At 34.9% G+C, this 16658-nt stretch overlaps 5 protein-coding genes across 5 annotated transcripts; 3 read left to right on the top strand and 2 right to left on the bottom strand.

Moving 5' to 3' along the window:
• Nucleotides 1-1102: 1102 nt before the first annotated feature.
• On the bottom strand, nucleotides 1103-1792 carry RO3G_03097 (uncharacterized protein; the record flags this gene model as incomplete). Its single annotated transcript, XM_067657688.1, has 2 exons — nucleotides 1103-1327; nucleotides 1388-1792. 2 exons carry the CDS (start codon nucleotides 1790-1792, stop codon nucleotides 1103-1105), a joined length of 630 nt encoding a protein of 209 aa, XP_067513789.1.
• A 1197-nt stretch (nucleotides 1793-2989) lies between these two features.
• On the top strand, nucleotides 2990-3899 carry RO3G_03096 (uncharacterized protein; the record flags this gene model as incomplete). The annotated part of the gene is made up of 3 exons (XM_067657687.1): nucleotides 2990-3021; nucleotides 3063-3471; nucleotides 3654-3899. 3 exons carry the CDS (start codon nucleotides 2990-2992, stop codon nucleotides 3897-3899), a joined length of 687 nt encoding a protein of 228 aa, XP_067513788.1.
• Nucleotides 3900-5881: 1982 nt separating this feature from the next.
• Nucleotides 5882-6364, top strand: RO3G_03095 (uncharacterized protein; the record flags this gene model as incomplete). Its single annotated transcript, XM_067657686.1, has 2 exons — nucleotides 5882-5906; nucleotides 6030-6364. 2 exons carry the CDS (start codon nucleotides 5882-5884, stop codon nucleotides 6362-6364), a joined length of 360 nt encoding a protein of 119 aa, XP_067513787.1.
• Nucleotides 6365-10499: 4135 nt separating this feature from the next.
• On the top strand, nucleotides 10500-15233 carry RO3G_03094 (uncharacterized protein; the record flags this gene model as incomplete). Its single annotated transcript, XM_067657685.1, has 3 exons — nucleotides 10500-12275; nucleotides 12354-12487; nucleotides 12542-15233. 3 exons carry the CDS (start codon nucleotides 10500-10502, stop codon nucleotides 15231-15233), a joined length of 4602 nt encoding a protein of 1533 aa, XP_067513786.1.
• Nucleotides 15234-15320: 87 nt separating this feature from the next.
• On the bottom strand, nucleotides 15321-16616 carry RO3G_03093 (uncharacterized protein; the record flags this gene model as incomplete). The annotated part of the gene is made up of 7 exons (XM_067657684.1): nucleotides 15321-15329; nucleotides 15558-15610; nucleotides 15671-15755; nucleotides 15888-16097; nucleotides 16161-16332; nucleotides 16427-16500; nucleotides 16560-16616. 7 exons carry the CDS (start codon nucleotides 16614-16616, stop codon nucleotides 15321-15323), a joined length of 660 nt encoding a protein of 219 aa, XP_067513785.1.
• Nucleotides 16617-16658: the final 42 nt, after the last annotated feature.

Here is a 16658-nt window from a genome sequence, read left to right as displayed (position 1 = left end):
ATCATGGAGCTAGCAAAATGATGCCCTGGGGTTGTATAATCTCTGAAGGACCAGGATATGCTTGCTAAATTTACGATGGAAACTTGAACTCGGGTGTTTACCAGCATATTTTGAACACTACGCTTCGTGATACTATGAAGTAGTACAATTTGGACTGGTCCAACATTTAGTTTTAGCATGATAATAACACAAAGCATAAGGCATAATCTACAATAGCCTAGTTATGTAGTCACCAAGAGAGCTATGTTAACTATTGGCCAGCTTAGATCCCCGACTTAAATTCAATCGAGCACGTAGGACATCAATTGAAGTTGAAATTCAACTATTACGAATATAGAGCAAAGAACATGGATGTGTTTTGGGAACGAGTTGATGAAATATGAAATGACTTTCATAAAGATCTTTGCCAAGGACATGTAGATAACATTCCGGAAAGAACTCAAGAGATTATTAATAGAAAAGTAGGACCAACTAAATATTAATAAATAAGTTCATTCCGTTCAAATTTTCATTTTTTCAAATTTTCAAATTGCGCGCTCCTTACTTCCTTCAATACTTATCCAATAGGGCTTAAACTCTTTCGGATTTTTCAAGACATGTAGAAGATTTACTATGTGGGAACAGAGGCAGTTTGTGCCATTGTAACAGGATGTGCGCTACAAAAACCAAGAAAAATGGATTCCTTGCAGCAGTTTTGTGACCTACTGTCGTATCCCAACATACTTTAAACATGATTCATATTCAATTTATAAGAAATCAGAGTAGTGAATGCTTTACAAAGATTTATTACAGTCTTTTCTCTATTATTCGGTCATAACTAATTCCACTCCTTTAACTCAATGCAAGTTTTTAATATAACTCCGGATGCAATGCGACATAAAAACAAATCTACTTAAGAAATAATTATAAAACAGCCCACTTGCATAACCTGGAACAGATCTTTACATTAAAGTTTATTCACGATAGATCTTCAGTTATAATTAATTAAGCCTCCATGAAAAGAATATAAATACCAGATATTACAATATTAAATAAAAATATATAATTTTTTTTCAGTCTCGTTGAATTTTAAAAGTCTTTTTATTCTTACGAGTTAACACACCTACTGTACCTCTTCACCAGTGGATATCCCGGCCTTCTTTGTATAATACTGGCGCTCGAGGTACTTGCGTAAATCGCGGTTGTTTGTATTTCTATATGAATAATGACTATTCACATAATCTTGCAATAATTTGAATACTTTTTGATTTTCAGTAGACTTTAGAGGCTTTTCAAGAACGTATTGAGACGATGGCGGCAGGTTGTTGTAGTGATTTCTCACAGCATCCTATATTTCAGAGAAAATTGATTAGTACATTTGTTTAATATTGAATTTTAATGTTCTTACTTTTACAGCAGTAGCAATTGGCTTTGCGCCTTTGCCTGATTCTGCTTCAAGCTCATCGTATGCTTCTTTGAGCTTTCTGTATGCCATTTGCAAGGCCAGCTTTTCCTCTTGCTCTTTTCGAAGCATCTCCTTCAAATCATAGTTTTCTTTTCTTATCTCCATATAAATAGAAAAAGAAAGAGATGCTTCATCAGTCTCCATGTCTTCGGCTTGGCGCATTCGCTTCTGGACATGGGTCATAGGAGGAAAACCAGGCCTAGGATAGGCAAAGCTATCGGGAATGGTATCGCTTGAAGCAAGCTCAGGAACAACAACACGTGAAGGAACAGCGATTGGTTGCCCAACAGAGTTAGAACCACGAGTATTGGCAGGAGCAGGGTTGAATTGAATAACACGATCAGACATAGTGTTGTAAAAGTACTTTGAAATAAAGATAAATGAGCTTGGCATCAAAATTGAATCTTCCTTAAATACTATCGCGTTTAGAATGAAACTCAGTCTAACTATACCAAAAAAAAATATTTAAAAGATTTCCTTTTTTTTTTTCTTTTTCTTCAGCAATTTCCTTTTTCAACATCGCTCCGGTTATCCCAAGGTAAGTAAAAAAAAAAAAAAAGAAAAAGAAAAAGAAAACTTTGGTTCTAATGTGCTGTAGTAGATACCCATACATGTACTCATGGCTGCTGTAGTTCCTTTGGTTATTTATATATCTTTTCAAAAGGTAAATACATTCATAGCTTTCAATAATCTTTATTAAAAGTAAAATTTAGATTTCTTTAGTTCGTGGCTGAACCTTTATGAATGTCTTGGCATCCTGTTTTGTTAACAAAAGAGCTTTAAGGTAAAGAAATTGAGTACATCATGGTTTACTTTTATTAATATTTTATTTTATACAACTTTAGACGCTTTGGCTTCTGTTGTTTCCTGCTGTCTCCAATCTCTTACTGCTTTGGATCCTCGTTACTACTGGCTCGCTTTTATTTATGGGCTTTATTTACTACGCTCTTTTGTTTGCTGCTTCTATGGTAAAGGTAAGTGCATTTTCCACAATTTTTTTTTAAATAAATTGTTTTATTTCATCGCTTCCATGGATCCCCTTCTCGTTTTCCTTCCTTCCCCTACCCCTTTGTAATACTGGAATGAACCAATAATATATAATCAATATGGCAATAAAAGCCCCAAAATAAATGAATAAAACTACATTTTTAACCAATAATACCGTATTTTAAGCCTATTGTATTTCCTAATGTAAATCATCCAAAGCTAAATATAGCCACAATAAGCCAATAAGGAAGCATTGCTAAAGAGTAATGGACGAATAAGGAAGTATTTCGAAAAGTAACAAGCCAATAAAGAAGTTGTATTAAAGAGAAACACAAGCATGTAAGGCCCAATAGAAAGACGTTTGCTTGTACTTCGTTGTTAAAAAAAGAATGAAGCGGCACGTTGTCAAACAGTAATACTTGGTTATCGAGGTACAATAGTTAACATTCAACGTAAACGAGCTCAACTGGACATACCGCAATAATTATGCATAATTCATTATAAATCCCGACTAACTAAAGTATACCTGACAGCTATCATACTCCATAGATAACAATTATGTGCAGTGACGTTCACCCGCCCTTAAGCAAGTACATAAACCCATAGCAATCCTACACGAATCCGTCATTAGCAAAGTGAATCCATCTACAAGCATTACAACAATACCTTCAGATCCCAAAAGTACCAAGATTTCCTCGGATAAAACCACCATTTCGAAATCCCGAGATCTCGAAATTACAAGACAGCCTCTGATCAGCTCTTTGCGAAGCACATTACCCAAAACTGTGCCCATCAGCATCCCTAGCAAACGTACAATTGCTGATCGCACTCCACCATTTGTTCCTGTTGACATGTCTCGCAAAACAATTGGTTCTCTAAAATTAAACAAGGACAGTGATGTTACCTCGACCTCCAACATTACTGCTCCTCATCTTGACCTGACCCAGGATTTAAATTTTGGACTCAGTACCGCACCAAAGGCAAGCCCTTTGACAACCTGGCTGAAGGAAAAGATACGATGCAAGGAGATTCCGGGCCGGGTACTTGTCCTACGTGAGATCCAAATATAGCAATCAGTGCGCCCGAATTTTCCGGATCGAATGGTGTAACTTTTATGGCCGTCACACTTACACTCAGTTCGTAAATCGCATCACAACAGAAAAAAACCACCTTTGGCGGACTAAAAAAGAGCGATTGCGTGTCCGTTGTTTGTTACACACAGTCATCCGTTATCTCAAACGATGTAAATAATTGTTCCGCTTTCAATGGTGGTATTTTTGAAGGTGTCACTGTACTACCGGACGAGCTACGGGCCTTCAAAGACGAAAAAATTATTTGGCTCACCGTCAAGGGTGGTTACGGTGTGATAGCGGACCGGATACTGCCCGTATTTAAAACCTATACACAACTGTCGATGCATTTGATGATTCTTCACCGAACAATGATACGTATGAAGCGGCCACAATAGTATTCAGGAGCAAAGAGCTTCGAACCACTAAAATGCTACATTGGTTAAGTGTGTTGTGTTCTGGTAAAGCAATTTAAAGGTAGCAGTAAAACCTAAAGAATACTTTTTGAGACTGAATTTTGTTAAAGACAATCTTAATTGTTAAAAAGAAATCATTACAAAATCTACTATTTATATTCTTCTATAAGTTGGCGGGTGAATGAGTAGTTGTGAGCGTAGATCCAATAATCGACATGCTTGATTGAATAGTGATCACTGAATCGATTATGAAAATTTTTAATTCGTTGTTTTTATAGATCTTATTGTTCTTTTATTGATCTGGGAGAATTGTTGTCATGTTTTGACATGTCAATAAGATAACAGTCTTATCGTTCTAAGCTAAATCTTTACAAATGAGTTTGAATAAGAATAGATCCTGATAATTACCAACTGCCCTGAGCAACCAAGTTTCACTTTCATCTCAACAGTTGATTATTTACATCAGTTTATAAATTTTTTCTTATACATGTCAAATCATATCGGTCGTAACTATCTCTGTTGTATAATGGTAATAGTAATTCAGAAAAAAGGTAGAAACAAAAATAAACAGTTTGAGTAATTTTTGAGACTGATCTTTGTTGTAGAACAGAGTCTGATCATAACGGACATTGAATAATCACAGCTAAAAGAAGTATATTAAAATTGATAAAAGATAACCATTTAAATCTTTATTAAATAGAATATATTCTTCTTCTTTATTAGTAAAACTATCACTATTAGATTCATTCTATAAAGTAAACATGAATAATAAATAAGTCATGATCTTTATTATTCATCATTTCTGTAAATGAATAATAATGGATCAGGTACCTAGTCAACTTTGATCTGACTGGAGGCATTTCATATAAATATATCTTTCCTCTCAATGAAGACGGGACAACTCTCCCAGATCAGTTAAAGAACAATAAGATCTATAAAAACAACGAATTAAAAATTTTCATAATCGATTCAGTGATCACTATTCAATCAAACGTGTCAATGATTGGATCTACGCTCATAACTACTCATTTACCCGCCAATTGATAGAAGAATATAAATAGTAGACTTTGTAGTGTTTTCTTTTTAACAATTAAGATTGTCTTAAATAAAGTTCAGTCTCAAAAAGTATTCTTTTGGTTTTATTGCTATTTTGATAATTACCTTGCCAGAACATAACAGTCTTTATTTCAGTTTAAGTTAAAGTAAAAATTATTCTAATTGAAGGCAGGTATTTATATTTTATTGAGTGAGTGGCTTGATATCTTCTATTGTTATCGTTCTTCTAATATTCAGGTACTTTAGCAAGTGGTATCTCTAGTTATGATTATGAAAACTTTTCATTTGTTCTTTTGTATGTCTGTCATAGATTATCTTTTATTCTGGGAATTCCTCACTGATTTGAATAACGTTATTTTACGCGTTATTTCAATTATGTGAAAGATTAGCAATATTCCTGACATTGGATTGAATTTTGTTATTTTAGTTGACACTTCTTATCAAAGAACTCTCATGAATACAATACATATTCTAAAAGAACATGTTCAATTGGAATTGATTGTATGATCTCATTTAAATAAACTTGAATTTATTTTATTTTAATTATGATCTTGTATTAAGACTTACATTTATTAATGTCAACTACAATCAGTTACTGCTCTACAACAAAGCTTCCTGGAACACATTGATGTATCCATCATTCATAACTCGATATGAAAACAGTATTAATAAGCTACATGTAAAATATATCCAATAGACAAGCTACAGGTTAATTCGGATAATCTTCATTAAGGATAAGATGCTGCGTAATTGCACGGTTAAACTATATTAAATCCAGGAACTAAATCACAGTCAGCCGCAGTCAATCATATACGAGTATTCAATGACAAATATAATAATAGAAGAACACGTAACCCTTATCTATTTGTCATCAGCTATATCATACTCATTAATTATTAATCCATGACATGAAATATTATCCGTGTATGAAAAGTATAAATAGAGTACAATTTTCTTATTAAATAAAACAATCTCTTTATCGAGTCTCGTCCTCTCTTGTTCCTTTTTATTCTTGGATAAATCACACATTTTGGCACGCCTCAATTCCCCATCCAGCACGTACTATTCTATGGCGTCTCTATCATTCAAAACCTCCTACACGCTCTTGTCTGCATAAAATCATACCCAGATATATCACCGATGAAGGATGCATGATGTGTGGCGCAATCGAAACAGATGAACACTTTTTGTGGTCCTGCCCAGCTAAACGGCCTACATGGGACACATTGGCACAACGATTTCTTGAACAACCGTCGATATTATCTTTTGATCAAATAAATCAACCATATCAAACAACAGCCAAGACACTATCCCATTGGGAACTTGACACCTTTCACGTAATTGCTTGTGGAGTCTTGAGCTTATGGAGGCTACACTGGAAATATTTTTGAAGACACACCTTTCTGGCCAAATGAAGCAGCAGCAAGAGTCATAGCACTACTTAGACGGATACACAATGAAAACTCACACCGTTAAAAACTGTAGAAATATTACATTTTATTATATTAATAGTTATTTTATTGTGATAATTTTCACTATCTTGTAAACGTGCTCATCTAGAGGCGGCAGTAGAATAAAATCCTCATACAAAAAAAATAAAAATAAAAATAAAAAGTACATCAAAGTAATTATCATTTTGGTGCTTTCTTGTTTCTTTTTATCTTCACTTACTACAATTATTAGTTTCATTTTGTTTTTTACTTCTTAAAAAAATACAAAAATAATAGAAAACTTAAGATTAAAAAAAATAATTTTATTAAAAAAATCCAGGATTTACATTAACAAAAAGTACTATTAAAGCCAACAAAATATCATTCTAACTAAAGTGTACTCAAATGTGAAGCCCAAAGGTCAGCTCATGCTTCCACATCCAAAGCAATATAAGAAGAATCATAGTGCACATGATTGCATTTGATAGCGATTTAAGATAGCTGCCAGCTTTACAAGCAATTAAGAGTTAAAAAACAACATAGAAACTTGTCAGTCGATGACTAGTATGAGATTTGAAATGCTATGGTTTTGACTATAATCCAATTTGGCTCTCAAAGGGTAGTTGTATAATGCTCTGTCTCTTCCCTCTAACAGCCATGTTGAGGCAATGATGAATACTAGTTTATAAAGGAATTAATGAGATTTCTGTGATGCTCAAATATTTTTGATGTGCAATATTAAGGTAAGAGTTTGATTAAGCAGGTTCAGTAATATCTGATTAAAGTTGTTTCCTTTTATGACATTAGATCCGTTCTACATATTATTATCCCAAAAATTATTTATTTTAGTATCTTTTTCTGTCCTTCCATTCAGTAGTTACAAACTATTTAACATGAGCACTAGTAAATATGCATGTCGAAAAAGATATTATGTAAAAAAGTCAAGTACAAACAATATATGATAGATGTACCCTTTTATTAAATGTTTTCAATCTTTTTGAAGATGGCAAAGAAAAAAATAATACAGACAAACTATACAAATTGAGCAGTGCAAAAAAATAAAAAGCATAAGCTATTAAAAAGATAACCAAACAGTATATTTCGAAAAACAGAGTGAATAAATCAATCGATCTTAATCAAAATCCACAAGGTAGAAGATTTTGAACAGCCCAATATAATTAGTAAAGCTAAGATACATTGAATCTTTACTATCTCGTAGTCTAACTATCATCACAATGGATATTCCTTTCTTCTAACAAAGATAAATGCTTACATATCAAATACCAGTACTTGTGAGCACATTAATCTTACATCATGCATAATAATCCAGGAAAAAACAACATATTATATTTAGATTGTTCATATTGACTTTCTCAGCGTATAGCGACAAGACAATTTTCGCAGAGAATAAGAATCTATAGCATCTACTCAAACATGTAAAGGTTATTTTTATAGGAAAAAAAGATAAAGAAGCAAACTCAATGCAGATTTTAGAAAAGTACACTAACGTCAGGCTTTAGGGTAAAGCAATGCTTTTAATAAAATTTGATTGGCAAATGATTTTTTAAACAGCGCACAATCCACCAGTACATACACCCAAAGTTGCAAACTCTACAAGTGCCAGCTTTCTCGACAATTGATGAACTTGATTCAGTCTTAGCAGAGACAATTCGACTGAAAATATCTGCAATTAACTCTTATTAGATAATAAAACGACCAACATTTTACAATGAACTTTAATAATGAACACATGAATAATCAAAACATTGTTACTAAGAACTCAACATCATCTCTAGCTGAACATAATTCTACTTCAATCTCAAGCGCTGATTATTCATTGAATGTTATATTCAGTCAATTCGAAAATGCAGCAGACACAAAGATGTCACTTATATTGAATTTGGGAGTGGTACAGTTTAAATTTTGAATTTACTCATCTTCATATAATTCTATTTTTTAGGATAGTGACATTGATCTTCGAAAGCTGCTTGGTCGAGGAGTCGATGAGAGTTTTGACAAAGTAATATACTCACTATCTTCATTGGCAGCAACACAACAAAGTGCAGTTATAGATGCAGTCATGCGATGGAGGAAAGCAAAGGTAGAACCTTTAGATCCTTCAGTTATTAAACGAGTTAGGTAAAGCACATATGCCTCATATAGAAATCAAATAGAAAAAAAGGAGAAATGCTTACGATTAGGACTTTTAGTGATAGCGCACCTTTATCGCGAACTCGTCAGATCCATTCTGTTTTAAAAGAAAGGCAGTCTGTAAGTTTAGAAGAAGAGATGTAGAACAACCGTCAACCTATTTTAACCAATCATATATGAAGCTTGCGTCAGTCTTTATACTGTGTCGTGCTTTGATCGAGATCATTAAGAAGCTTGTTCCTGGCTCTTTACCTGATGATTTAGGAGAAAATTTAGAGGAAATAGTATTTAATCAGCTAAAAAAAGCTGATCCGTAAGTTTTAATAGTTTTGATAGAAAGTAATAGAAAGCGCTGTAGTGTTATTAATAATTTATTGATAGAGAGGCCATCAAAAGGTCGAAAAATAGAACCGCCAGTATGGACTTATTCGCTGAATTAATCGGCGAACTGTCAAACATAAGATTTGCTTCTGTCAGTGACCGGTTTATCGCTGAATTAGAAAAATATAACAATCAGACAATAATGAAGGAAAGACAGAGTCATATGGAAATGTTAATAAAAGGAATGCGATACCTAAAAATTAAAGTTAGAATCAAAAGAAAAGCATAGCAACAAAATTAACTAAAACTATTGTGTTAGCTTTATCCTGTTGATGCTTTAGAAGAAACTGCTGATTTTTTATGCAGTTGTGCAGGCTTTTTTAAAGATGCTCATGGCGCTAAAGTCAAACATGCTTATGCAGCTTTATTTATCCAGCTACTATTGCCAGTAGCAGAGGTATTACTATACATAGCATTATTACAAAGTCGATTTATACAATGCTTAAAAATATTTTTAGGTTGCTGTCGCTGAAGTGAATTTTCCATCATGGGCAAAAGCCATAGATTTAATGTACCCTCGTGCCTTAAAAATGACGCTTAAACCAAAAAATACCTCTGTGAGTTTTTTTTTTTTTTTTTTTTTTTTTGGGAAATTATGTTCGATCTGTATTAACTATAATTGAAATTTGTGCTAGGCCGGATACCCCTTAATCACTACGTTACTCTGCGTTAGTCGCAAGGACTTTTTTGCCACAAATTGGTTAGCGGTTCTAGAAAGTTGTTATCAAAAGCTCAATAAGGTAAGAGCGTAATAGAACAAGTTAAACAGAAATAATTGATATAAGCCAATATATAACAGCAGGATAAGCATACTAAATTACTAGTTCTGGGATGTATCTCAAGACTGATATGGACATACTTGTTTAGATGTACTGAAAGCACTTCAATCGCCTATAAAAAATTAGATACTATCATCAAAACACTATTTCCTCCTTTTCGACGCGCTGTATACCCGTCAGACACTCCTCTAGATCACTTTGTATTAATTACATATTTTTCATTGATGCGAGATGTTGACTCCGGCACCAAGAAAATATTATATTATTTACTTAACACAGATACGCCTTCAACAACTGGCAATTCTCATACATGGGAAACAATCAATCCTGAACGGATGATTATCGCTCTTAATGCTTTTAGGTTGATGCTTTCAGATTTAGAAAACAACGTGCAACGTCCTCCGTTTCCTTCAGGTGTTGATATGGTAGCATGTGGTATTTCAATATCATGCTCTGCTGATGTCCTTCTAAGTCCTATCCGAGCTGTAAAGTCTGAAGTGATAGGAAAAATAGAAGAAACGATATCAAAAACATTGACAAGCTTAGATCAGACGTTTGGAAAATTATTGGTTTTGGATGAAAAAAATATCATTCTTCGTCCATTCTCGAGCCCTAATAATGTAGCGACCTCACTTACAACAAATTATTCAGTTCCAATTTTTACCAATAGTGGTGGTCCATCCGAAAGTGGGCCACAGATACATCATCAATATCCTAGCTTTCTTGTATCGTACACTAAAGATAAGCAGCCGTATTTTGATGTTATAAAATCTATCATTGACTGCATGCCTCGTCTTATGCCGGCCGGCATAGCTTTGCCTAGATTAGTTGAAATTCTTGCAAGATATGTGGTACACACCGATCCCGAAGTCATCAAATCTGCTTCTAAAGCATTGATACGTATAGCTACTCAAGTAGACAGCCAAACAGTTGCCGTTGTCTTTTCGCGGTTTGTATGCAAAATTGAAGACAAGTATTCAGAAATTATTCATTCCCTTGCTGCTGGACCAATATCTGGGACAAATACCAACGAAAATGGTGGTATTATCAAGCTCTATGTTGATCTACTATCTATTTGGGCAGATCAATTAAATTTAAATTTTGTTGATAAAGATGGAGATTTTGATAGAGGAGAATATCTGAATGCAAACTTTGGGGAAATATTGGACATGGTACAAGAAATAGAAGCAAACGGATTGTTATTTTTATGCAACCAGTCAACCTGCATCCGTCAATTAGCCATCCAGGTGTTGAAAGTAACAGCAGCTATTACCGAAAATCTGAGAAATATTCTGAGCAATGATGAAAATAGCAATACTGTTGTTGAAGGAGACGATGAAACACATACAAATACGGAAAGTATTTACAAAATGCTAGACTTCATGGATCAGGAAATACTTCAATTGGAGAAAGACAGTGGAGTGTTATTTGGAAGCAAGCTTTCAACAGAAGCTCGTGGCAGAATCTCATATTATCAGAGAAAAAACACAAGTCACATCATTATGCAGATTGCAGAAAGCGGCCAGGCTGTTGATATATCCTTATGGAATATTTGCTTCCCAGAAATCCTTAAAAAATGCTTTTTGTATTATCCTCAAACAACAGCGCAATGCAGAATGGGAATATGCTCCCGAATCTTGCAAATTCACCCCTCAGTTTTGGCTTGGATGGAAACGATGAAAGCAAGTGCTACAGGCACCTTGAGCATGTCAAAAAGCAGCAATTCTAACCAAAAGACAGCAAGCCTTGAAATGGTTGAGCAATGGCGTAGTTACTTAATATTTGCATGTATCACTGCTACACACGTAGAAGAAACCGCTGTATCTGCACCTATATGGTCCAGCGTTGGACGCAAGGGCTCTTCAAATATTGAAAAAATATCAAATCCTCGCGATCTTTTCCGTTTGATTTTGCCATTCTTGACCTTCGAGCATCGTCAGATAAGAGAAAGTGTGATGGAAGCTCTCGGTCATATCAACAAAAATGTATACAAGACTCTTATAGCTGAACTTGAAGGATACGTCCGAATCATCTTAGAAGATGGTAAACAAAGAAACAATCAAAAACCTTACCAAAATAAACGAAGTAAAAAGAACGACAGATTAAGAATTTCTGTGATGAATGTACTTGATCTTACGGCTGATAGCTTATCCGATTATGAAATTGTATCTGACAAAAACTTGACAAACGTGCTCACAAGTTGCATTAAAGAAACCAAATCCTTTTTGGCTGACACGGAAGCTCAAGTTGGATGGGAATATCAACGTTTGAGAATCCATCTTTGTGGATTGGTTGAAAAATTGTACAATAATATAATGCAGCTCGAGGATCCTACGACCGTCATGTCTTTTGAAACGCGACTTAGCTTATATAAAATGTTTGAAGAATGGTGTGGTTATGGCGTCGCTGCAAAAGCAGCGCAACAGCGTGAAGCTACTATGATACGAGATGTTTTGGAACAATGTAAAGAGCCTAAGGAGCGAGCAAGTATGACACAATTTATGGAGGAAGAAGGAAAACTACTTCAATCAGCTTCACTACATGCAATGGCTATGCTTTGTGTAAGCACATCAACTTCTTGTTTTGAAGAACGGTATATGTTCGCAGTTTACTAATATCCAATTCCATTTTTTATATAGAGAGGCCCCTTATATGCGTATCTTGGTCAGAAAAAAGCTCGCCAGGCAATCATACAGTTTGACACATTAAACGTCCTAAAATGGATCGATGCGATCTTTGAAAGCCGAAACACGAACTATCACAAAATCGCTAGGTACATAAACACTATCAGGTTAAAAAGTATAAGCTTTTAACTACTTTTGCTCAGGCGGGCGCTTGAAGCTGTCATGATTTATAATCAAGACCAAGCTATGTTGCTAGATGATATTATTGAGCAATGCTATGCTGGTAATCCTAAATTGGAATTCACTCAAGGGTACTTTCAAGCTTTATCGGAAATTGTAACCAAATTCGAGAATTATCCTTATCATATACACCAAATAATGAGTTTAGCATTATTCAAAACAGGAGATGCTAAAAAAGTTATCAGAAAAGCAGCCATACAATTACTTCGTGTTATTGAGGAACGGGTATTTGAAGACTCTTGTGCAAAAGAATATGAAATTGGTATTACTAGTAGCTTGCCTGCTATTTACAAGCACACACAAACACTTTTATCAGCTCGATTAGCTCTAGACCATCCAGAACAAACTTATTCCATGCTTTCTGAGATCACTCAAAGATTCGAACATATCAGCCCCAACTCTCAAAGGGAAGTGCTGACATACATGCTGCCCTGGCATCGAAAACTAGATCTTTCTGTAGGTACTGATGATGCAGAGCTAAGCGCATCAGCGTACATGGTCCTTTCCAATTTGTATTACATTACAATCAAATTTGGAGATGTCTATGTTAAAGAAATAGCCACTCTGTGGAGCCAATTGGTTGATAACAGCCGTAATGTCAGGGCTATTATTATGTATTTGCTTGATATGGGACAAGAAAAACGAAACCCATGGTTTCTGATTCATGCTAAAAGAGTGTTTGTCTTTCTTGGTCGAACGCATGCCTTCAATTCAATTATAGAAGAGGTAACTGCAGAAATTACCCCAAGGTCTATGGTGCCTCAAGTCAAAGAAGTTAGTAACAGACACACGCATGCCTTCCCATTATTGTTTGTCGCAGATACTGAAAGGGTACTGCCACCCTACCCCAAAAAACCAATGTTTTCTCGTGGGCAATTGGCCATGACTTTTTTAGTTGATCTGGCTATTGAGGCAGGTGCTGATTTAGCACCTCATTTGCCTCTCTTTTTGCACAATATCTTTGTACAGCTAGACCACCTTACAAGCATCATTTGTGATCAGTCTCGATGCTTCTTGATCAATCTGATCCATTCTATTGTAGTAAGGCAATCAGCAGACTCTGAAGCTTCGAAAAGGGCATCCGAAATTATTCAATGGCTCTCCAGTAAGGAAGGCAAAAGACTGTGGGCATATGAAAATATTACACCCACAAATAGACGTATTACCAGTGCTGTTGAATTGAAACGGCTGCTTCAGCAAGTAGTGGAGGTATTTTCTTATGAAGACCATGGCTTGCGTCAAAAATGGGGAGAAACAGCGCTCAAATGGGCAACTTGCTGCTCTGTTAGACATATTGCCTGCCGATCCTTTCAATGTTTTCGTGCTTTGATGCCTTCCTTCAATCAGCATATGCTGGCTGATATGCTCGCACGTCTATCAAACACTATCGCTGACAAATCTGAAGAAATTCGTGGCTTTGCATTAGAAATTATTTTGACTTTAACGGAAGTGGCCAATGCTATGGACAGAAGCCAAATAGAACAGTTTCCTCAACTCTTTTGGGCAGCTGTTGCTTGTCTTTATAGTCCCTATGAATCAGAACATGGTGAAGCTCTGTTATTATTAGAAGTTGTTCTTTCGAAATATGAAAATGTCTCTAAACTGGTTGAAAGTTTCCCTAAAGACTGGTCAAGTGAATTCGATGGTCTTCAACCTCTCTTACTGAAAGGACTACAATTTTCATCTACAGAAGAGAAGACATTTAATGTACTGAATTCCATTTCGCTGCAGGATAATCTTCCCTTAATTGATCCATCCGAAACCCGTCTTATGTACCTTTTGCTGGGATGCCTTCCTCGTTTACTTCATGGATTAGATAATGAAAAATCTGCTGATCCTGCAGCTGTAGAGCTAGCAGAGAAACTCGTGCTACTATTCGAAGGGTATGGTCTTCCAGACACACAGCGTATCTTGATGACATATCCTATTCAAAAATCAAAATTCCAAGAGGATTATTTAAAGCAAATACTTGATAGTATTAGAGAGGTTTTCTTGATCAACCACAGTATACAAGCACTGATATTTTCTCTGCTATTGGTGAAAAACAAAATTCCTTTCTATAGAGACAAAGGGTTGATGCTAATTAGCAATCTTCTGCCTTATGTGAATGCAGAAAGTAAAACCAACAGTGAGCTAGGCATCGATATTGTGACACTAGAACCTCTTTTACAGCTGGTGTCTACAGAATACGCCGATCGAGCTCTAGACATCCTCAATTCTGGAATTCCTACTGTTACAGGTGAAAAGCCGACAATCGCTGATGGTGAATTTTCATGGGGATTTAACAATTTTGCCGCAGCATCGAAAATGACAAAAGAAAATATTCACGCGGTTGTGTTTGAATGCTCTTCTATTACTAACGAAGCACCTATTGATCATAACATTCAGTTCTCAGTGGAAGATTTCTCTTTAGGAGGAGAAAGTAACATAACAACAGAGAATGAGCGTATTTTCAGGGATGAGCTCATGCTTGGAGTTGGAGGAACAAGGAATACTGCTGGCCAGTATGGAGAAGACTTAATGAATGCCCTTAAAGATTTAGACGATTTCTTTAATGAAGAGGGTGAACCTCTTTCTCCTAGCACGACAGATTTCTTTGAAGGCAGCAGAATTCAACAAAATTCATTGGTAGATTCTAACACGCGTTATGAATAATAATAAAACTTTTAAAGTTATTTATTTGGAGTAGTTTTGATATGTCGATGGTTGAATGTAACAAAAGATGGTTTTGTATCAATTGTATCAATTGTCCTAACAAAAAAAAAATTATATCGAAGTTTTAGCTTTCTATTTTATCTACTTACATTTTTTGTATTTCATATTTCATATCAATTTGTCTAAATGTTTCTGCTGATAGCACAACCCCTAAAAGCGCTACAAACGCGGATGTTAAACATTCTATTGCTATCTATTGTTATTTTTTTTGTTGATCTTGTTAGTAAGAGCATGAAAGTGAAAGTCTTCATTTGTTACACTTACTTCAATAGGAACGGATGTATCAGCTTCATCTACTGCTTTCACATATGCTAAATCTACATTATAAACTTTAAGTTCAAGTTGAATGTAAACAATTTCAAGTATTATTTTTTTACGCTCATAAGTCGAATATGCGGAATGAGCAAGAAATATAGCACCCAGAATGCCTAATGCTCTTCCAAATTGTTGAACACTCATTGACTAAAAATAAAAATGAAAAGTAATAAAGGACATCAATTTGCTTTTTTTTTTCGTGTACACTTTTTATTGAATTTCCGATTACATTGAAGAAATAACTTAAAAACAGACGAAACGAGAAACTTAAACTTTCACTCCAGACGCTTGTTGTTGTTCTCTAAGAATTCTTCTTTGCTTAACATCCCAGTTATATACGCGAGCTGTGTTAACTTCCATTGTTGTTATTTGACTTCGCAAAAATTCAAGATCTTCTAAAGTATTCTTTCTAGATGTTTTAGCTGTTTCAAGCTTTGAAGTCAGTAATTCCTTAGCTTCTTCGCAAGTATACTCAAGCATGACATTAGCCTATCTCTTTTAATAAGAACATTGTTCCTTCTTCATTCTTTGTCGTGTTATATTAATACTTACACCCAACCAAAGATAAACAGAGTCAGAAGCTTCGATTTTTGCTTTGGCATATAATGTATCATTCAATTCAAAATCTGTATATAAAGGCTCCTGAGTTTCCTTTTTTTCTGTCAATAAGTCTACCACAGCAATTGTCTTTTCAATCTCGGGTATCTTTTCTTCTAAGACTTTTCTACGTTGCAATAAATTGATTTCCATAAACTTATATTTGCTAATGTCTGTTTTAAAACCTTCTGCATTTAATTATCTGCATGTGAATCTGTTACCTGATGGCTTCTTGAAACTTCTTCAAGACAACTTCTACAGGTTCTTCTGGAGACACATAATCTTCAACGCGTTCCTATAAAGCATCGTCGTTACTTGCTTAAAAAAAGGGAGAAAAAATAAGAATGCACATACCACAAATGGAGAGCTTGGAATACCACGGGGGTTAGAGGTTAATTTTTGTTCACTCATAATTGTCAGTTTAAGAAAGGGGAAAAAATAATTGTAATAATT

Source organism: Rhizopus delemar, genomic scaffold (assembly GCF_000149305.1).
Source record: "Rhizopus delemar RA 99-880 supercont3.2 genomic scaffold, whole genome shotgun sequence".
In the NCBI taxonomy this organism is placed as follows: domain Eukaryota; kingdom Fungi; phylum Mucoromycota; class Mucoromycetes; order Mucorales; family Rhizopodaceae; genus Rhizopus; species Rhizopus delemar.
Note: the sequence above shows the minus strand (reverse complement) of the source record. Positions and strands in the feature narration are given on the sequence as shown.